The sequence below is a fragment of the Nicotiana sylvestris genome, chromosome 2, assembly GCF_000393655.2.
Source record: "Nicotiana sylvestris chromosome 2, ASM39365v2, whole genome shotgun sequence".
Lineage (NCBI taxonomy): Eukaryota > Viridiplantae > Streptophyta > Magnoliopsida > Solanales > Solanaceae > Nicotiana > Nicotiana sylvestris.
Window position 1 is genome coordinate 209,195,700 of NC_091058.1, and position 22,962 is coordinate 209,218,661.

The window sequence follows — 22,962 nt, forward strand, 5'->3', positions numbered from 1 at the left end:
GATATAAGTGCAACACCAGCTCCTCACTTTGTTGGTGCCTCCGTTTACCCTCAATCTACTGATCCTTCTGCTGTAGCGACTCTCAAGTCAGAAGAACCAACATATCTAGGAAAAAAGTTCGTATTCCCAGCTGCTAAACTAAATGAACTCAAACTCAGAGTTTCTCAAAACTCCATGATCCCACATTTAGAATTGCCTCAGGGCACAAGAGAAGTTTACTTTACAGTTTACACAAGAAGTAGCAAACAACACACAAGATTACAAGTTTCTCTGCTCTCCTAAAGTTACTGCAACTTTTAGAATGAAAAAGTTCCTGCTCAACAAGACCAAATTGCTATTTCTTCTCCTGCTCTCCAGCTGCTGCTCAACAAAACCAAAAAGCTGCTGCTCAATAAGACCAAAGCTGCTCTCCAGTCTCTACTTCATATATAAAAATTAACATTTCAATAATTTTTACATGGGCAAAATTAACATCTCCAATTAATGTATTTTAGACAAGAATCTTCTCATATTCTCATTATATATATTTTAAATATAACTAGTAGTAGTAAATATTTTTCATGACAAAGCAATGAAAAATATCTTAAAACGGTTAGTACGCCTGCCATATATACTAGGACTACATTCTATCACATGTATTTACAACAAACAAACTCCAAAACTTTAAAAACATGTTCAAGACAAGGAGTTAAAAAAAAGACTTTTCATCAGCTCACATCTGTTGAGGTAAACTTCAGCAATCTGAATACCACAAAAGTCAAAAGGTGTCGTTAAAAACCTTAGAGGAAAGGTAGAAAGTAATAAGCTCTTCATCAGTAGGATTAACACTGTTAAGAACTGTAATAAGTTCTGATAGTTAATCCTATCAGTAAAGCAGGATTACCATTGTTATGCAACAAGCAGGATTAATATTGTTAGTTCAATTAACAGTAAATACACACTTATATACAACAAATACTTGAAGCCTTGATGGGTTAAATTCGAATTCTTACCAAATATATTAATATTACACGTCAATTACGGAAGGGTCTTTTCCATTGCTGGCTAAATCTGAAGAAAACAAATTAAAATAATGAGTCGTGCGATAAATATAAGCATATCAACAACACTTATATACAACAAAAACAGTATGAGTCACTGCAACAAGAAAAGAAAAGGAATGAGAATAAAGATATCAAGTTGTAATGGACCGCAAAACATTCCATATTGTCAGAAAAACTATAATTAGTACACAGTATGTGATTCATTTGCAATATAAGTATCATCACTTGAATAAACAAACATCAGTCCAAGTGTTGGAATAAAAATTATTGCTTTATCACCAATGGTTGAGTCTAACACCCTTAAAAATCCAGCACTAACACCACCAGAAGCATATCTTTGTAATTTACTTGTGTAATTGTGTTGCTATATTTCATGGTCAGTATTACAAGGTATTCACTTCATCCTAGAGGACTTAAGTTCCGAGATGAAGTAACATATGTTGCATAAAAAGAAAAAAGAACAAGGGATTCATTGGTATATTTGTTGATACAAAACTACAGAATACTCATGTAACACCAAGATCAGCCAATTATTCCTACATTCAAAAAGACATGTCACTCTAATATTTCCAAAAACTTAGCCTAAGAATATATATGATTGGCATGTATGAAACAAGAGTAACTCCTCTATTTCAAGAGTAGTGATCAGAAACTTCTACGCTATCTGAAGAGGCTCTGATTCTAGAGATGATTCACCATCATTAACCAAACAAAATAATTTTTTAAAATTTAATAAATATAAAAAATCATTCAGGAATTGCAATATTAAGTTAATGGTTCGATTCTGCCAGCAACTTCCTCACAGATATCAGAAAAAGGAGCTTGGTTATCCTCATTATGACCGCAATTTTAGAAAATCAATAAAAAAACAACAATAAGGCTGGTTGAAAATATTTAGCTAATCAAATTCGATCGACCATTGAAACTTACCATATGCTGACTGCTGCTCTAGCTATGGCGAGAGGGAGAGGCGAGACGACGAGAGGGAGACCGATGGCTGGTGGAAGTCGACGAAGACTAGTGTGGTGGCTGCTAGTTTAGGCGTTAGGGTTTCTAGGAATTAGGTTTAGCCGTTTGGGAATTGGGACCTTAGGTGTGTAACGTTAGTCTTAGACAAACAGAGTACTCGAAACTAAAGTCAAGGGTTTTTGACTTTTTTATATTTAATATATATAAATAAAAATATATTCTTAACGGCTTAACGGATTATCCGTTAAGAAAATTGAAAAATCCGCCCCCAAATCAATAAGTCGTTAATAAAAAAATCTCAAATTGTTCCCCGTCCATTAAGTTGTTAACCCGTTACCAGTTAGCCATTAAGCTTCGGTTCGGTTCAGTTTTCGATTTCGGAACGGTTTTGAACACCCTTAATGGTGCGGGAGGATTTTGTGGATGCTGGTTTGATGGATTTTGGGGAGGAGCTAGATTTTTGGTATTTTGTTAGTTGATATCAGGGACGTTGAGGGTGAGGGAGAGGTTTGCTAAATTGCGTACCTGTTCAAGTTCCCCATGTAACTCCAGTATCTTTTGTTCCAACCCTAAAACCAAGTCATTTGGTGTCGGAGTACTCCGACTATCTGAAGTTTCCACATTCTCTGCATTTTTCTTTCGAATGCCACTTAAGTCATCCATCTTAGCTTTCTCTCTACTTCTCGTATTACTTGGAGGAAGAGGAGGAGGAGGAGGGTCTCTAGATCTGGTGTGATTTGCTGATGATGCCAGTATGTGTGAACCAACCTTAGGGGATAGGAAAAATAATTAAATAAATAATAAAAGGTAAACAAGTTACTAAGGATTCTGAAAAGTTTGCGGTATTTAAACACATACTGAGGGAATGTAAATTCACATCCTAATTTGGGAGCCTCGTTGTGTCCGAGGTAGGCCTAGCAACAAATATATTTGGAGAAATTTAGTGTCAATAATTGCCTCATTTCATTAATGTAAAAATAGACGACCCAAAACGACACTAGATAAGATAATGTTGCTAATGGCACTTGGCCTTATTACATTTTCTAAAAAAAGCAAGTAAACCTAATCTACTTGGTCCCAGAAGGACCCTCTCCAAACTGGATGCTTTTGTCGATCAGTTCCCCCAGTTCACGCAGGTTCGATAGTAAGAATGCCCTTGCCAAATGCCCTTGCCCCAGTGACTCTCTTTCTCATTCCCCCCTCCAATTCCATTAGACTGTACTCCAGATATTCCAGCCTTTCGATGGATTTAATAGCTCTCTCTTTCCACTCATTGATCATTTCCATGTCGGCCTTATGCTGCTCCATATGCTCAGCTTCAGACTCACAAATTCTTTTGTACAGCTTGTTATACTTCACATGTGCTTCGGAAACTTTGTCTATGACCCTGTTTCCTGTACCAACCCTTGGCTCGAAGATTCCTGCTATGTTATCATCCAACCATGAGATGTAGAAGTATGAGTGACCCGCATGATATCGGTCCAGCTCAATGGTAACCTTTTCCATGATAATTTTCAAGTTCCACATGTGTTGTGCTTCATTTTTTTTATGGGATGGCATCACCCTGAAAATCAGCTATGAAGTGACTCATTTTGGTGACTCGCGGTATGACCTATCTCCTGCCTGCCTATCTCATAACCTTGATGGGAGCATAAGGGTATATTCGCCTTAAGCCAATCAACACCAAGTGGGAAACATCCCTGGATCTGATGATGAACTCGTCGGTGGGGAACCACTCGAACATCCATTGAACCTGGTCCTCAGCTAGCTTGTTAAAAAACTGCACCCATCCTATGGCATCCTTAGGTTGGGCAAACATGTCTGGAATATAGGTCATTATCTTGGGATGATGAAATGCTATGTGATCATTCCATGGCCTTTGCGAAAATTCCTAACGGTATTGACCCTTTTGGAGATGTTCTAGTAGCCAAACTTGCAGCAGCAAATTGCAACCCTCGAAGAATCTGAACCCCTTCTGACAGCGTTCCAAGGCCCGATACATATCTGCAATGATCATGGGGACAATGGTATATGTCTGCCCCTCGATCCCGTCCATCAAAGTTGTGGCCGCCATGGCTAGCCTGGTATGGATTCTGTCCCCTTGGATCTGGAACACCAGCATGCCCAAGAAACACACAATGAACAAGAAGACCCCACGATGAATCCAACCCAAGGAGGTGATTGAGAACTCATCATCAAAAATATGGTAAGAGCTACTGTGACCGTATCGTTCATAGAGTAAGTCGAAAGGGATATAGGAGTTTTTCATGCACTCCAAGTCATCATTTTTCTTCAGCCCCATCATCTTAAAAATCCTCTAGTGGTGCAATTTTCATGCGCTAATAAACTAGGTCTATCCCAAGGCAACCCAGCAAATTCCCCTATTTCTTCCAGAAGAGGGGTCATTTCTTTGTCCCTAAAGTGGAACACAACCCTCTCTTTGTCCCAAAATATGGTGGCAGCCTCGATCAACATTTTGTTTGGCTGAAGATCCAACAAAGAAGGCAAATTTCCTAAGACTTGCTTCACATGATTTTGGTCACTTGAAGGAAGATCCCTCTACCAGTCTAGCAGAAGTGAAGGTATGCTACCGACCATGCCGAACCTGGAGACTTCGTGCCTCATTTTCTGCAAAATAAAGTATAGGTTAGGCCTATTCCCCTTCTAGGTTCGTCTATTTATACAACAATGATTAGCATATTGGCACGTATTCCTCCAAAATTAATGCACACAATCGTGGTTGCGTCCGTTGGGAATATGGAAAACCCGATGGAATTTTGGGTGAGGCTTGCCTTAAAGAGGTTATTATGTGGACAACATATTAACCCGGCTAGGTTTGACCATGATGCATGTACGATTAATTAGAGTAAGGTTGCTATAGAGGTCTAAACTGGGACCCTCAAGCGGACAACTTGAGGGGAAAATGCACGGAACCGTCGAACGCACCGCTGATCGACTAGTTTTACCGCAGATACGTCTTTCCGAATTTAAAAGGGTGATATATATGAAGGGCTCAAACACTCATCAAACGTTGCTATAAGGTTGATTACGCACGAATGGAATATGATGTTGAGCATGATTTATGCAACAATAAATAACATGTTGTCAAGTATTTGCACGTTTAAATAATAAATGCGATATTTAAATAATTGAAAGACAGTTACGAAAAAAAAACAAAGAGACGAGTCAGTTTCAGGAAATAAATGAAATCATAAATACTTGAAAATAAGTAGTTAAATCCAAATAAGGGGGAGGGTGCACAGGATAAAGCATGCTTAAGACTAATTCACAAAAACAAGTTCGTCATGGTAAGATCCTAAAAATCCCCAGCAAAGTCCCAATGCTGTCGCACCCCCTTTTTCATCGCGGAGTCCGGGTTTCGACATTCATTGGGAACAACTCATTTCATTTTGGGAATTGGGTATTTGAAGAGTCTCCACCTAACAGATTTAAGGTGCGTTTGGGCACCTAGAGAAAATAACTCATGAAACCGATTTGCATTACCAGAGACTTGGGTAAGGGCTTGAAATAACCTTGAGGGGAAGGTGTTAGGCACCCCTCGCAGTCCACAATGGTGGGTTCCGGCCGAACTCAATTATGTGAATTAGTCATTTAACATATAGGCAGTCTAAGCACACATATGCAAATACAGGAAATTTAACAGATAGGCAGTCTAAGCACACATATGTAAATAAGGTGAGGGAAGTCCTAGGTTTGTTAGCATATAGGATCACATCTGTACAATACTCGGTAAGCCTTCTTCAACTAGAGGGGTTATGCGTGGCATCAACGCATAGGACATCATATACTTTACTGCCCAATTACCCTCCCCTTGGTCATAGCCTAAAGCGTTTTAGCAACCTTAAGATGTATCCTATGTGTGCACTACACGTCTCAAACAACAGATTTCAGGTATTTCAGAAAGGTCCTAGAATAGGATATCAGTGAGCATGGCAAGCAGAGAATATGCAGCATTGTGTTAAGGTGAAGTGATAGAGACATAATCAGTTTGACTACTGATTTTTAGAACCTATTGAATCTGGGCAGTCACAAATAAGCAAAGTAGTTTTACAGTTTTTATTAGACCTTGATTACCTATAGGCTTGCCTAGGCATGAATCTGTAATACCCTATACACATGTTGTCTAAATGCAATCAGAATTCTGAGAACCATTTTAAAACAGTTTGAGTTTATTGAGTCCTATAGACATGCTGGTCTAGGCGCTGAATAACTGATTTTAGACTTATAGATGCTGGCAGCTAAATGCAGAAACTGGTTTTAGAATCCTATAGGCATGACATCTAAATGCAGCGATTAGTTTTAAAACATGCCGAAGACTGATTTAAACATTGTTTGTGTGCAGAAACTGATCTTTTTCAGGCAAGACTGATTAATTTCAAAACCCCTATAGACATGGTATCTAAGCAAACATCGCAGCAAACTTACAGACATGCTATCTAGAATGCAGGATCGATTTTTGAATCCTATTGGCATGATGTCTAAGTGAACAAACATTGTAACAACTTATAGGCATGGTATCTAGATATACAAGATATCGTAACAACCTATAGACATGGTATCTAGATAAGCAAGATATTGTAACAACCTATAGGCATGATATCTACCCTTTCCCAACAGGATCAGTATAAGCAACCCTCCCTTTTACGAATTTCCCCAATATCTATTTACAAGAAATTATTATTACTGACCAACATAATAATAAATTACAGAATTGAAATTGCTACAACTATAGGGAGCCTGAATATAGGCCCAAAAGATAAACCTGGCAGACCAGGCATTCAAAAATGCCAAAAGTGCTATAACCTCATAGTGCATCCAACAGTATCCTGGTGTGTCAAAGTTCTCAAGGGCCTCAGGGACTCCGGGCAATGCTCACACCCTGAAACCTTCAAAGTAACCCTTTGTGAGCACATTTTGGAAAGCCAACTCCAGTGTGTCAAAGTTCAGAGGAGCCTCAGGGACTCCTAAGTAATGCTTACACTAAAGGGGCAAGACCCTAGGTTTTCTAAGAATAGGAGTAGTGCTTGAAAAGAGTTTTAAGAAAATAGTTTAGAAGTGAACATAGCCATTGCAACATTCTGAGGCAAAGGTTTCAGCAACCAAACAACAAACAAAAACATGGTCACAAAGTTTCAAAGCAAAGATTCCCATTGCCCAGATTTAACTTAGTTTATTAGTTAATACTAGGTGGCATATAGCATGTTGAGAACAAACAACTACACAAAGAAGGGAGCAGGGGTTAGGAACATAGGAATCCTGAATCAGGATAACAAAAACAAAAAGGTGAGAAGCATGTTGATTAACACCAAGCAAATTGGCATATCATAACAACCAGATTCCATAGCACTCAATAGGACCTAATGGTGCTGATTAGAAGCGATAGACAACAAACACATAAGTTTAAAAGGCCAGATTACATAGCACTGGGTAGGGCATAGTAACAGGAGTAATCATGCTGATTTAAAGCAGTAGATAAGAAAGACATAGAACTAATTGCAGGATTAGCTAGGCTGATTAAAAGTAGTAAGACCTAAATACAAAAGTAATCATGCTAATTGCAGCAATAAACAGGAAAACAGAAGTTTAAATATAGAAGTAAACATATTAATCGAGATCAACAAACAAGAGAAGACATGGATTTGGCTTAACAGAAATAGTCAAGGCAATGAACAGGAAAACACATAGGTATAGCGTCAATGCATGTGAACGAATATTGAGAGGGGAGACATACCAGTTAAAGGCAGCAAACAGAAGATGAGAATGTGCAGAACTCAGTGGTATAGCCTTGGCTTTCAGCCGGCTGGACAATGTAGAAAATACAAGTAGCAGCAAGATGAGAGCAAAGTATGTGTGTGAGTGAGAGTTTCTTTATGAATTGTGTTCGTGTCCTTAAGACAGAATGAGAGTGTGTGTATATATAGGAGTAGAATAATGTAAGTAAATAAGGCAAGGCAAATTAACATTACAGAATAAGGTAAGGAAATAATCAAATAATCAGTCAAGCTTGACAAGGGACAGAAAATCAGGGAATTATTCTCATAAATGACTCAGATAGAGTTTCAAATAATGCAAGAAGTGGGTTTAACAACCAATTAGGGTTAGAGCCCCTAAATCAAGCAATCAATCACACGAATAAGGCAATCACAGGTAATTAGAGACCAAAAATATAACCATGTGAGAAAGCTTAAACAAAACATAAGGATCTCAGAAAAACGTTTTTGCAAAATAGAAGCGGAAACCCTAAATTTTTTTAGAATAACTTAAGGTTGATTAATAGTAGGAAGATCAGGAGAATCTTAAAGAACAGTCATTGAAACAGTCATGGAAACTCGAAAATACTTCAATCACAGAGATTCGAATAACAAATAATGAGAAAACCAAACCCTAATATAACAAAGTGCTTAAAAATCGGTTAATTAGTAAAGAAATAAGGTAACCTTAAGGAAAAATCAACGACGAACTCAAAATCGCTCCAAATCTACAAGGATATGGACAGACTCAAGTCCAAACATTAGGGTTTTTGAAGAAAAGAAAGGGTAAAGAGAGTCTGGTCCTGAATCAGAGAGTTGAGCCGTAAAACATCGACATAAAGCACTCACAGACCATAGACAGACTCTTGGAAAGTTCTGAACAAGATCTGGGTTAGATCTCTTTGAGATCCTTCCATGAAATCACAAAATTGAGTAACCAGGGGAAGTAAGAGGCATGTAGGAGTCTCAAACAGCCATAGAAATCCATAGAACGGGTAGGAATCGAAGCTATTAGGGTTGGTTTTAGGTGGCGGCGATTGGGGTTAGAGTTTGGTCTTAGAGAGAATCAGATAAGAGAGAGTTCCAGGGTAGCGGAAATGAAAGAAAATGAGGGGGTTAGGGGGGTCGCTTGGGACTAATATGGAAAGTTTAATCGTGGATCGTTGATCTAAAAAATCAACGGCCACAATTAAACGGAGTGGCTAGGTCGGGTAGGTTTAATTGGGTTAGGGTCATGTAAAAATTGGGCCTAGGTAGGTTTGGGCTAATTTTAATTGAATTGGGATTAAAATTGGGCTGTTTTAATTAGGCTAGGTCCGAAAATAAAAAGGGCCATTTATTAAATACTCATTTAATTGATAAAAATAATTTTTAAAAATAATTAACAGATTATAAATATGATGTTCATGCCTAGAAATGTTTTAAAATAATTAACTAATATTTAAAAAAATATAAAAGGCTATAATCTGGTAAAGTAATGTAATAATGCATGCATGGGACATAATTGTAAAGCAATTGCAATTGTAACCGTAAAAATGCAAATGCAGCTATTTGTGCAATAATTAAACTTAGTGCAAATGTAAATTATAAAATTAAACCACAAAATTATTATAAAAATTATTTGTGGTGTAATTAGTAACTGTTTGCATAGATAAAATACTGGAGCAATTAATTAAAACCCTTAAAAATGCAGAAATTATGAAAAATAATTGATTGATGCTAATGCACGGTTTTGGTGGTATATATGCATTTTTAAAAATATTATAGGAAAAATTGGGTATTAACAACCGTCATCTCTCTCCCCCCTCGGTTCAGCGGCTCCACCTCCATCGTCACCCTCTCCATCGGAATGTTCATTGTCAAAGGTAAGCCCGTCCTCGGCCTCATCAACTCCATAGGCCTCCGCGTCGCGGGGTCATAATCGCAGGCAAGCTGACCCTCACACGCTTTAACACGAGCTTCCTCGAAAGCGGCTTCAGGAACATTTCCCGCTGCCAACAAGCCCTTATATATATATATATATATATCTCGTTGAGCCTCAGCATGGACCCACATCTCGTACAAAGGGCGAGGAACGTCAACAGAGGCGGGCGCAGGAGGAGTCAAAGCCAACAATTGCGCCCTCTCAGCCTCGAGAGCAGTAATTTGATCACCCAGGCTCGAGACGTATATCTCAAACTCGCCAAGTCACGCCTCCTTCAGAGTGGCAGTTTCCATCTCACTTGCGCGTTCAGAGTTGAGAACGCGGATAGAATCTTCCAGTGCAGCAGCCTTCGTCAAGGCCGCTACTTGGGCCCCCTTAGCCCTCTCCAGATCGGTCGCCTTCCCTTCCAATTCGGTCGCCTTCTCCGCCAATTCAACACTTAGACCGGTGACCCTAGTGTCACTCTGCTCAAGCTCCGACCGCAGGGCCATCACCTTCGCATAAGATCAACATACTCAGCTGCAACACCCTTGCCAACCTCGAGCTCTTCTTTTTTATCCCTAAGCAGCACCTCGAGTTCGATACATCTGCCCATAGACCGCATCAGGTCCTCGTCCTTCTGCTCCAACTCTTCCCTAAGGGAGTGAGGATTGCGGCTGCCCTGAGTCGTGCATGCATCTCGCGGCACTTATCACGATATCAGTGGTATTTTGAAACTATTTTCTGAAAAAACGGCAGAGTGGAAGACGTAAAATGAAGAAAGCAATAGACTCACCCTTAAAGACATTCCGGCAATGCCCCGTGATAGGTTAGAATCGCTGATCTCCTGAAGGGCCCTACTTTCAGTAGCAGAACAAAGAAGGGCAAATTGGGGCACCTAGCTCACTGTTTCCTCCAACAGATCGCACTCCGGAGCAATCTCGATCACGCGGGAGGAATCATCCGTTCCTGCCTCCACCCGAGTAAACCCTACCTCAAACATGCTTATGTCCTCGGGGTCAATATCTGAACCGGATTTGTAGTTATCTACAATTACGCCCTTTGCCCTCTTGGTGGCCGAAAAGGGAGCATGACACTATTGTGAAGTCGATGGACAACTCGGAATGACCGCAACAGCCTCCGAACTCTGTTCCCTTTTCCAAAGGAGCCATCTCCACGACTGACGGAGGCACGATTTCCACACCCAAACTAGTGTCGTCGCCCGGTTCGAACACCCCCTCGAAGGCCCCTGGTCCTAATCACTCCGTCAGCCATTGTCCTCCGCATCTTTAAAGGAGACTCTTCATCTTCTCCCTCTAATGATTCGTCCACCAAATGAACTGCGGGGGGAGAAATCCCCGCCAGGAGAGCAACATTTGAGCGGCCAAGCTCGCACAAAGCAGGCGTAGGAGCCCTCGCCTTCCTTGAGGCCCTCCGACCTATAAACAAAGAGATAAGAAGATAGAAACGACGATATAAAGGTCACTGATTAAAGCCAAAGGTGACTCATCGGCCGCAGGTCTATGCCCAAACCTCTCATTGAAGTGCGACCACTCGCGAATCCCCACTGTGTGGGGCAAAACCCGACTCACCCAGTCGCGAATGTCAGCAACTGGTGACGGAGGCTCCCGCTCGGCTACAAAAGTAGAAAAAGAACGTTAAGATTACCCCAAAATGGGCCGTGCATTTTAGAAGGGAAACACTTATGAGCAAAGTTCCACAGCTCGGTGAATCCGCTGGGGTTAGATACCACGTGCGTTGTCTTCACGTAGAAGAAATTTCCCAGAAACGACGATTGGTTTTATCGACCATATTCACCACCAGCCCCTTGGTCCCCCAATGGTGCATATGAATCGTCGTGCCCCTATGAAAACTTGGGGCGAAGAGATGAAGCACATGACATAGAGAAATACCACGGCTGGAGAGCTACGCGTATTTGATAAGCATGAGGAAATGCTTGTATATGTACGAAGAGAGGGCATATGTTGTAAAAACGGAAAAAATCCTCTGCCAAGGAAGGAAGAGGAAGCATGTAGCTGACGACAAATGGGTATGTGTAAAATGCGCAGTACCCCGGGCGATGTACTTGTACTACATCACTATCAGCGGGAACGATTTCAACATGGTCCAAGATTCGCCACTTAGTCCTAAATGCAGTAATCGCCGTCACATCCATCGTAGAAATGACAGGTTTAGGCTAATCCTTAGGTAGGTTTTTGAAGTCCGACCTAGCCTTTCCGGAGCGTGGGATTATCTTGTCCATAGTGGGGAAGTTTTCATCTTCCACCATGGCGGCCTCTTCCTTATAGAGGTGCATCCGCAGTCAACGTCATAGGGTCAGATGAAGCACTAGCCATTTTTTCTTATTGTGTGCGAAAAAGAAATATAAAGATAAAGGATATGACAGTAGCAAAATATACTAAAGGTAAAAAGAAAGCACAGAAGCTGAAAACTCGAAGAAGAAAAGAACTCGGGCTTCAAAAGCTCTAAAAATACAACAATTCAAATGAGTAGTGCCTATCCCTATTTATAAGGTTATAGGCACCCCAATCGAGAAAGCCCAAACGTTGCCTCATTAATTTTAAAACTGAAGAAGCGAGGGAAACGATGTAATGTATGGGGGACGTGCGCCATAATGACACATGATGTAACAATGTCATTTCAAACTGACGTAACAATCAGGTGCGGCTCTTGAAGCGTCACGTCGCCGTCTTGCCCAAAAAAAAGGGAGAATCACTCTTCGGCTAATGTGCTCAGATTTCTCAAAAAGTGCGACTGGCGAAGTCCGCCCATCGTGCTTGTCCAAAGGCAACCCCGACGAGCGGAAGGACTAACTGTATAGGTCAAAATCTGTATAAAAGAATTCTGCTTAAGGAAGAACAACCAAGAGTCAATCAATCCGGGGTCACGTATAGGAAGCAATATACCGGAGAGTGATTCAGTCACGGTCGAGGCCGAACACTTGATTCGGCCTGAACGGCTAGCTCAACACTTAGACATTTTAGAGGAATATTCTACGGGATATTCCAAGAACTTAGGTACTTCGGTTAAGGACCGCTGGGTAAGGAAAGTGTTTGGTATAAATATCATGAGAGAGTGTGGCATACAGGGGGCTGAGAGGAACATACACACATAAAACATATACATATCTCTAAAAGTGAAGATATTCCTAAGATCTCATGCTCCTCGCCAAAAAAGGATTGTAAGAGCTTAGAATCTCAGTACCCATCTGTAATTCAACTTTATCAAATGTACGGAAGTCGATCTTGTTCAAGAATGTTGACTTCTTTCATTTATGTACTCTTCATATCATTTGATATTGTTGGAGTAATCATCTATTTCTTACATTATGATATTCAATCGCAACTGTAACAAATTTTACGTTCAGTCGTGCTTGTTTATTCCTATCTTCTATCTCAGATCTAGAATAAATTATTTTTGACTAGGATTTGTCCCAAATCTTCTTATTTAATTAGTTTAACAAAAAAAGGCCTAATACTTTTTAGTCAAACACACACACGAGAGAAGTTTTATTTTGTGTCTCATACAATTTATACTAGTTGTATGAAGCTCTTTTTTATCTCACAAATTGACCTCAATCTTATACTTCTGGGTCCACAGAAATCTGGGTCCACAAAACTGTGAGACAAAAAAATTGTCTCGTACAACTAGTGTCAGTTGTACGAGACACAAAATAAAATTTTCCCACACACGAGGTTAATGGAGTAACTGAGTACACCAACTCGTTACTTCGTCGATTTGGACTACGCGGCGGAGTTCGAGATCGCGAGGCCGACGAACTGCTACGAGCGGTTATCTCAGTCGCTGCCGAAGGTTTTCGTCGGAAAAAACGAGGAATTGAAGCATATACTGAGGACAATGAGCGACGCCGCGAGGCGATCGTTGAAGAGCAGAGGATTACATCTTCCGCCGTGGAGAAAACACCGTTTCATGCAGAACAAATGGCTCGGTCCGTACAAACGGACGGCGAATCTAATCCCGTCGGCGAACACTCCGTGGCTGTTGCCTCCATTGAAACAGGCGTACGCCGTGAAGTGCCGGTCTGTCGGCTTCGACTCCGGCTCCGTCTTCGTCAACGACGGTCTCTGGTTTCCGGCGATAACTCAGACTAGATGATAACAAATTTAATTAATTTAATAAGTATATTTAGCATTTCTTTTTTAGAGTTGTCGTTTATTGTTGAACAAAACGCTGTCGTTTTGTTACCATGTGATGATGTGAAAGAGATAAAATGATTATCCACACTGTGTAACGCGGCAAATGCCCATTGTGTGCTCTGGTTTTGTTTATTTCGCAAATGTTCCACGTGCTAACAGCTCATGATCTAAGCACCGTCAGATTGGTGGAGTAAGATTGATCAAAGGTCATAATGTTTTTGACTTTTGTAATAACTACTTATGATGGTGGAATATTATTTAATGGATTAATGGTCCCAAGCAATAAATTAATTTATCAAAGGATATTAGATATCCCCCCACACAAAAGAAGATATTTGATGTGGTTGACGTGGCAGTATTATTTGAGCATATTATTAGTTGGAGTAGTTTTTTAATGCATGACTAATGATATTAAAATCGAGATTAAGAGCTAGCTTACTTTGATGAATTTTTTATCTTTCATAATTGATGTTAAGATTTCAAATCCTATCAGTAGTGTAATATTTTTATTTATTTTTTCCATTTTCCCTCCCTCTCCCCTCTCATGTAATTATAAAAATGATCTTAGAACCGTTAGATTGTGAAGTAGGACAGATCTAATGGTCATTTTTGTTGTTGTAACGACTATGATGGTGAAATATATTTTCTAATGGATTGATGGACTAATGGATAACTTATTTTATCTAGGGGCTTAGATATACCCCGACTAAAAGAAGATATTGATGAGGTTGACGTAGCAATATTATTTGAACTTTTTTTTTTTTTTTAAAACATGACTAACCATATTAAAATCGAGGTTGAAGGGTAGTTTATTTGGTCAGCTCCTGTCTAATTCTTTTACATTAAGGTGAAGGTACTAGTATATCATTTCCTTTTCCTCTCGATCTCCCCTTCATTGATGTGATAAATAAACGATCTTAGGCCGTTAGATGGTGAAGTAGGATAGATCCAATGGTCATCTTTTGTTGTAGTAACTTTGATGGTGAAATATATTGGATTATCTAATGGAATGATGGGTAAATGGATAAAATTATTTTATCTAGGAGGTTAGATGTACCCTACTTAAAGAAGATATTGATGAGGTTAACGTGGAGGTATTATTTTGAGCACCTTTGTTTGTTAATACACGAATTTTAAATGTGATTCTTGTTTTTCAAAAATTCAAAATAAAGACAGATTATTTTGTGCAAGTTACACATTTGGTTAAGGGTAGGCATAATTTGGACAGACTCGAAATCCAAACTTTTGAATTTTTAGTTTGGAATTCGAATTTAATTTTTGAAATTTTTGAATATTCGAATTTTTTTTTTTTTATATTTAATCAATTATTCATAAGCCAATAGTAATAAGTCAAATACTCTACCAATTTTATATTATCTCATATATTTATAATTAATTACGAAGTTACTGTCAGAATACTTTCTATTTGGATATGATTTTACTATTGCTATTTCTTTTCGGCCTTTATTAATGTCTCTGTTGCATTTCTTTGATGATGATTTCATTATTTGAAAGCTTTATTTGGATGGGTGTGATGAAAATGAGAAAGTTTTAGGCAAGTTAACAGGAATACTTTATTTGGATGTTCATTTTTGTTAGAAGAAGAAACATCTCAACTTATAAGCTCAAAACTAGAGGTGATAAAATGGTTAAAAGAAAACAGTTATCCACCCATATTATCTATCAAAAAATAGATTGGATAATGAACAATTTAAAAGCAGGTCCAATATGGATAAAAATCATATTATCCACTTAGAAAATAGTTAACCAAATGGATAACAATGGATAACTAATGTGTTTAACTTTTACATTTGTAAGCCTCAAATTGGGGTTCCTCAAGTTTGGAAGACTAGAAATTCTCCCATAAGTGATCATATTCAAGAAGTTATGGATAATACGGATATCCATATTATCCGTCGGAGAATCCGTTTTTTATCTGTCTCAAATACGGGTCGAGTCGGATAATTTATCCATTTTGACTCTGCTCATATCCGACCCGCCCCGCCCGTTTGCCACCCCTACTCAAAAACGAAATTTCAAAATACCCAGAATAATTAATCTGAAATCGAACTTACGATCCTATCTGAGCTTATTTGGATTGGGATTTAGTTGTCTATTCTTCCATTCGAAAATTAAAAATCCAAATTAAATTTTCATATTCCAATCTGCACTGTCCGATCGTTCACCTGTACATTTGGCCCCTCAGCCAAATATAACTACATGTGCTAGTAAAAATATATATATATATATATAATTTGAACCTATTTGACTGACCACGTAGTTTAAAAAAACAAAAAGAGGCTTGGTCTAAATACTCCATAAATATTTGTGTGACAATAAATCATCTCATTAAGAGTAAAAGAAAATTTTAAAATTAAATTATTTTCAACTTTAGAAATGGTTCATTCTTTATTAAACTGACTGAAAAAAATAAGTTTATTCTTTTTTAAATGGAGGAAGCATATTTTAGGTATATTATATATTAACATATAAAAATATATATCTTTCTGACAATTAATTTTATAAACGATTACTCTGTATTTTTTTTTGGTCAGAAAGGAGTTATATTAAATATTAAAACATTACATTAGTATAGGGAGCTAGATGCCTTAGAGGCATGTTAGATTGTAATTACTCTGTATAGTTTTCTCTTATGCTCTTTTGCCAAATAAGTAAGGACATATTGGACGAGTTGTTTAACCAAAAAGATGATTCTTTAGTCAAAGCTAAAGATAAATAGAAATTCGGGCTACTAATAATCAGGAGACGAAAAAGGAATAATAGACTTTTTGAGAATGACAAATAAGCAGTAGATAAGTTTGTATTTTAATGTAATGTTGATGGTATCCTCTGTGTTTACAAATGACCTGACCTCCTCCTTTTATAGTTGATCCTAAATAAAGGAGTAATACCTTAGCCTTAATGAGACAATTATGAGTAATAAATGACATTAAATAAGACGTTACACAATCATTCCTATTTAATACCAATTCTCTAACGTATTGGGTATTTAATATTAAATTTGGATTCCTTTTTGTCATCATATCCATGTCTTCAATGCCTTTTGATCTCTTGGCTTTAAATGGCCTAAATAGGTACGAAGCTTGTACTATTCGAATTGCCTTCTCGTGCCTATTCAGCTTTCCTTTTAACGTATCTGTTGTCACTCGTGCCTCTTAACTGATCATCATGCTTTGACCATTTGACCAGTCCTCGTGTCATGCCACGTCACCTTCAATGTAAATTCAGTTTTCTCAATACAGATAGTCTCCCCACTTTCCATTTATTTATCGATTAAATATTTGGGAAGTGGATCTTCATAAAAGGGAACTTTTGCTGTAATTAATACTATGACAGTACTGACGCTTCAATTGTCCCTTCTAATTAATGCTTTACATACGTGTCATCTTTTGATTGGTTCTGCAATTCTGCGTCCTTTTTTCAAGGCTTCTTCATTCCCACTATTCACGAAGTGTTAGTTGCCTTTATTGTAGGCTTTCATCATTACACTTCTAATTTTGACGATTGTCATTATAAACCTATTTAACCCTCTTTCTTTTGTTTTCTTCTTCGTAGATCTTCAACAAGCAATTTATTATTCACTTTTGGTTTTTTCTCCCCTTTAATTCATCCTTCTTCAACAATGTCATCTCCAAACGCTAACCGTAGAAAAGTTCCAATTCTAGATCACTTCCCTAATGCCCCCGTAAAAAATATGAGAGGCAGAGGAGGTAGGCTTCAGAGCTTGAGCCTAGGATCCACTCATGGTGGTTCATCTAGTTCTGCTTCTTCTTCTTCTGGTATTAGGAGTTCTATCCCAAAGACCCCCTCTTCTAAAGGAAAAGAACTTTCTGAACCTACTCAAGAGCCTTTAGTTGAAGAAATCGTACCCAATTATTTATCTTTTGGGAATGATAGAAGATCTCTCCAAGAACAAGTTAAAAATTTAGAAAAAGTTGACACCTATCCTTCTTTAATAACTGAACTTGTGATTCCCACTGTTAGGAAAGATTGTAATTGGAGAGACAATCTCCGTATGATGATTCCTGCCCCAAACCAGAGAATTTCTTCTTTCAGAATCAGATTCTCTTTCGTTTATACTTATCCCTTTACTTTGGGATTTAATCCTGCCATTGACCTAGTTATTCTTGAATTTTGTCGCTTTTTCAAAATTTGCTTAGCTCAAGTAGGGCCTCTTGTTTGGAGAGCTGTGGCTTGCTTAAGGTATTTGTCTACCAAATCCAATGTTAATTTTACCTTTTCCCATCTTATTCACCTATATCACCCCAAATTATTCCGCCATGGAGTTTTTACCTTAACTACAAGAAGCAAGAAGGTTTTAGTAAACCCCGAAGATGACAAGGATCGAGGGTGGTATTGTCGTTACGTTGCTGTACGTACGGTGGATTTGTTGGGTGAAACAAACATTCCCTTCCCTGAGAAGTGGAATTTTGCACGTAAGTTTTTCTTTTTCCTACCGTATCTTAGTTTTTAAGAATTTTGGTTTCTTTTCTAATCTCGTCTCTTTTTGGCTTTTTGTAGCAACCATGGGAGATGTGGAACGCGTTCCTAACTTCCGTGGTTGGGTAGATTCAATTTTGAAGATTGCACCTATGGAGACGAGAACTTGGAAATCAATTTCTCTTTTGAATGGTTGGAAAGTGAAGACCCATGGTATGTAGTTCCTTATGCTTTGCCATATATTGAATTCTTTCTTATTTCAATTCCTTATCCCTCTTTTTATCAGGATTTGGTATCAGGGGTATGACAGCTGAGGTAGCTGTTGCCATTCGAGCGTCTTCTACCGCTTCACTTGATTTGGAAAAGACTCGTGCCACGCTACCAAAAAGAAAAGTTGTAGAAGAAAGTTCTGAGAATGAGGAAGAAGAGAATACCTCTTTGATAGCTAGGACAAGAACCAGGAGATGCGTCATTGATGGAGACGAAGTTGAAGATACTCCTGCTCAAGCCTCTATCTCCGAGCCTGTTCAAATCCTTTCGGATGAGGATACCACTCCAAGAGGCTCTAATGAATCAATTCGATGTCTCTTTGTTAGTGGTTTTGAGAGTGGAGAGTTTGGACCAGTTCTTGATGAAACTCCCCTTTCTTCTTCTACTCTCATTTCTTCTATTCCTTCTATTCCTTTGACAACCACGAGTATTTGTTTGCCTATTTTATCGACTCCTGTTTCTTTACCTGTTTTGGTTCCCATATCTACTCCTACCATCCCTGCTTTGACTCCCACAGCTCCCATTGTTTTTACCTCTTCTACTACTCCTCCTTCCATGTTCCCCCTCCCTCTGTTCAGCATACAGAGGCGGGTTCTAGCTGCAGAGGCATGGCTATGAGAAGTGTTACTCTTGAAGTTCCTGCCAATCATAGCCTTTTGAGAAAGACTGGTGGAGCTGATGTTTGGCTCGAGCCTTTAATCGGAGATATTGAGAAGAAAAAGATGGAGAGCCACAGTTGCTTGACTCTGATGAATGACATAGTTCATTCTACCTTGAAGGTACTTCTCTTTTAACTTACAAGTTTTTTTTATATATCTCTCTATATTCTCACATTCAATGCCTTTCCCTTGTAGGCTAATCTTATTGGTACTGAGTTAATGAGAAGAATCTCCACTCTAGAGAAGAAGGATCGAGAGTCTGTGAAGGCTATCTCTGAGGCTAGGAGAATAGCCAAGGATACCCAGCTTGAGGCAGCAAAACTGGAAGGAGCAGTTTGAGAACGCTCAGGGGACCATAGAGGAGTTGCAAGAAAGTAGAAATTTCCTGGAGCAGCAAAAGCGTGGTTTGACTTCTGAGCTAGCAATTGCCAAGGCTTCTTCAAGCCAACTTGAAAAAGATAAGGAGATTTTGGAGGACTCATTTTCAAAACAACTATCAAAGGCTAGTGAAGAAATTAGAGAGCTTAAGGCACTTGTGGAGAAAAAAGAAGAATATGCAGGGGAATTGGTGCAAAGCTTGACTCAAGCTCAGGCTGACTTAAGGATCTCCTATGACGAAATACGTGCTTTGAAGAGTTCTCATGCCTCCCTTGAAGCTTCCCTTGACTCCCACTTAACTGAACACCAGATATTGAAGAACGATCTTACTATGTGGGAGAGGGAATATGGGCTTCTTGAGGAGAACTTCAACATAGAGGTAAGTTGGGCTTTTCTAAAATCTCGACGTGATTCTTTGATGGAAGCTACTCAAGAAAACTTTGATTTGCAATCTGAATTAGCCAAAGTCTTAGACACTATTGAAAAAAGCCAACAACCAATTGATACTCCTTCTTCTGGACTTGGAACTCCTGGGGCAGAAGAGCTTTTAAATGAAGAAGTAGCTACATCGGCAATTGGAATTGCAATTCCAGCTCCTGAGGGTGAAACTTCTATGACACAGTCCATGGAAGCTGAAGTTCCCGTGACTCTTGCTTCCCTCGGTGATTTTAACATTCCAGGCCCAGTTGAAACCGCTCCTATTGCTGCTCCTTCAGAAGTTGTTACCGTGCCTGTGACTGCTCCTGAAAATGAGATTGCAACTTCTGATGTTCCAACCCCTTCAGTGACTAGTTGAATGTATTTCAAACTTTACTGTTTTTTTTATTAATTGGTGGTGTTATCCCTTGGCAACTTTAAGGGATCTTTTGATGAAGTCCCCAGTTATCATAATGGGGCATTTGTAAAAAATAAATATTTTGCTGACTAAGTTTGTACTTAGTCTTTTATATTAAGAAGTTTTATCGGTACTTCTGTATATTCTATTCTTGCCTATTTATCTAGGATTTATAGAATAGCTTAGCATTCTTATCCTTTGAAAATGCTTTATGATTCTTCTCATGGATTATCAACATGAGGCTTATAAAAGAGGGCCCTTTTATGATTCTCACGTACCGTGTGCTTGGTTCACCTATTTCAACTGGAATTAAGGCTTCCGCACCATAAACCATTGAAAATGGTGTTTCTCCAGTGCTTGTTTTTGTCGTTGTACGATAAGCCCGTAATACTCCAGGTAATACCTCAGGCCAATTACCTTTTGAATCCTGTAACCTCTTCTTCAAGTTGTTGATAATGACTTTGTTAGTGGATTCCGCTTGTTCATTACCCACTGGATGGTATGGCGTAGACATTATCCTTTTAATTTGCCAACTTTGAAGAAATTCTGTGATTTGAGCTCCTATGAATTGTGGTCCATTGTCACACACGATCTCCTTTGGTGCTCCAAAACGGCATATTATATTTCTCCATATGAAGTCTTTAACTTCCTTCTCTCGTACCTGTTTAAATGTCCTGCTTCTACCCATTTAGTGAAATAATCTGTGAGTACAAGTAGAAACTTTACCTGACCTTTTGCTTGTGGAAGTGGACCTACGATATCCATTCCCCATTTCATAAAGGGCCACGGGGCTATAACAGGGTGTAGTAACTCAGCTGGTCTGTGCATATTATTGTCGTATCTTTGACATTTATCACATTTGGACACGAAACTATTTGCCTCTTCTTCCATCTTAGGCCAATAATATCCTGCTCAAATCAATGTTCTTACCAGCGACCTTCCCCCTGCGTGATTTCCACAATGTCCTTCGTGCACTTCCCTCATCACATATTCTGTTTGAGAGGGTCCGAGACACCGTGCTAGTGGTCCACCGAACATCTTTCGATAAAGATTTTCTTGATAAAAACAATATCGAGCGGCTTTTTTGCGAAGCACGTGAGCCTTCCCTTTGTCAATAGGCACGGTTTCGTGCTATAAAAAAGCAATAATTTCGTTTCTCCAATCCCATGTTAGATGATTAAAATTTACCTCATTCTTATCAGGTTCGAGAACGGAATGAAATAAATGTATGACTGAAGCATTTGCGTCGTTTGCTACGTCAGCTGCAGATGCGAGATTAGCTAAAGCATCTGCCTCCACATTCTCATCTCTTGGGATCTGCATTACCTTCCAAGTTTGGAATTGCTTAATTAATTCCCGTACCTTTTCGAGATATTCTTGCATTCGAGTTTCCCTGACTGTATAAGTCCCCAGCATTTGATTGACCACGAGTTGAGAATCACTCTTGATTATAATTTGTGTTATGCCGAGTTCTCTTGTCAATTCCAAACCTGCAATTACAGCTTCGTACTCTGCTTCATTGTTAGTTATAGAATGACATTTTATAGCTTGCCTAATAATTTCACCCGTAGGTGGTATGAGAACTATACCCAGACCTGCTCCTTTTATATTGGATGATCCATCAGTGAATAAAACCCAAGTCCCTAGGTTTGCACCATTAAAAACTTGTAATTCTTTTTCTGCTTCTAAATGCATCCCCTGACTAAAATCAGCCACGAAATCAGCTAGTACTTGAGATTTTATAGTGGTCCTGGGTTGATAAATGATTTCGTATTCATTTAGTTCTATAGCCCATTTTGCTAATCTTCCTGATAGTTCGTGTTTATGCAAAATATTTCGAAGCGGAAAAGCAGTAACTACAATAATGTGATGACATTGAAAATAAGGTCTTAATTTTTTAGATGCCATGATCAAAGCTAATGCTAACTTTTCTAGCTGTGGGTATCGTGTCTCAGCATCTAATAAGGACTTACTTACATAATAAATAGGAGATTGTTTACGTTGGTCCTCACGGACTAAAACTGCACTTACCGCAACTTCAGATACAACCAGATAGATGAGAAGCTTTTCTCCCACCTTTGGTTTTGCCAATAACGGTGGTTTTGGCAAATAAGCTTTCAAATTTCTAAGGGCTTGTTGACAATCTTCATTCCATTTAAAATGATCTTGCTTTTTAAGTGCAGATAAAAACTTAAAACACTTTTCTGAGGATTTGGAAATAAATCTCCCAAAATCTGCAATTCTTCCCGTTAATCTTTGAACTTCCTTTTTATTAGTAAGGATATCAGGGATTTCTTCTATTGCTTTGATCTGAGAAGGATTTACCTCAATACCACGGTTAGAAACAAGAAAACCCAAAAACTTACCTGACGCAACTCCAAATGCACATTTTTCTGGGTTGAGTTTCATATTAAATTTTTGCAAAATTTCAAATGTAACAGATAGATGAGAAATATGATCATGAGACTGCTGGGTTTTGACGAGCATATCATCTA

The 22,962-nt window shown here is 38.8% G+C and overlaps 1 protein-coding gene and 1 non-coding gene across 2 annotated transcripts; one reads left to right on the top strand and one right to left on the bottom strand.

The window, feature by feature from the left end:
- Nucleotides 1–1,237: 1,237 nt before the first annotated feature.
- LOC138886656 (small nucleolar RNA snoR31) lies at nucleotides 1,238–1,325 on the bottom strand. The gene has a single exon (XR_011405705.1). It is a non-coding gene; the product is annotated as a small nucleolar RNA snoR31 (small nucleolar RNA).
- A 17,992-nt stretch (nucleotides 1,326–19,317) lies between these two features.
- LOC104228162 (interactor of constitutive active ROPs 5-like) lies at nucleotides 19,318–20,428 on the top strand. The gene is made up of 3 exons (XM_070167294.1): nucleotides 19,318–19,374; nucleotides 19,450–19,587; nucleotides 19,649–20,428. Exons 1-3 carry the CDS (start codon nucleotides 19,318–19,320, stop codon nucleotides 20,426–20,428), a joined length of 975 nt encoding a protein of 324 aa, XP_070023395.1.
- Nucleotides 20,429–22,962: the final 2,534 nt, after the last annotated feature.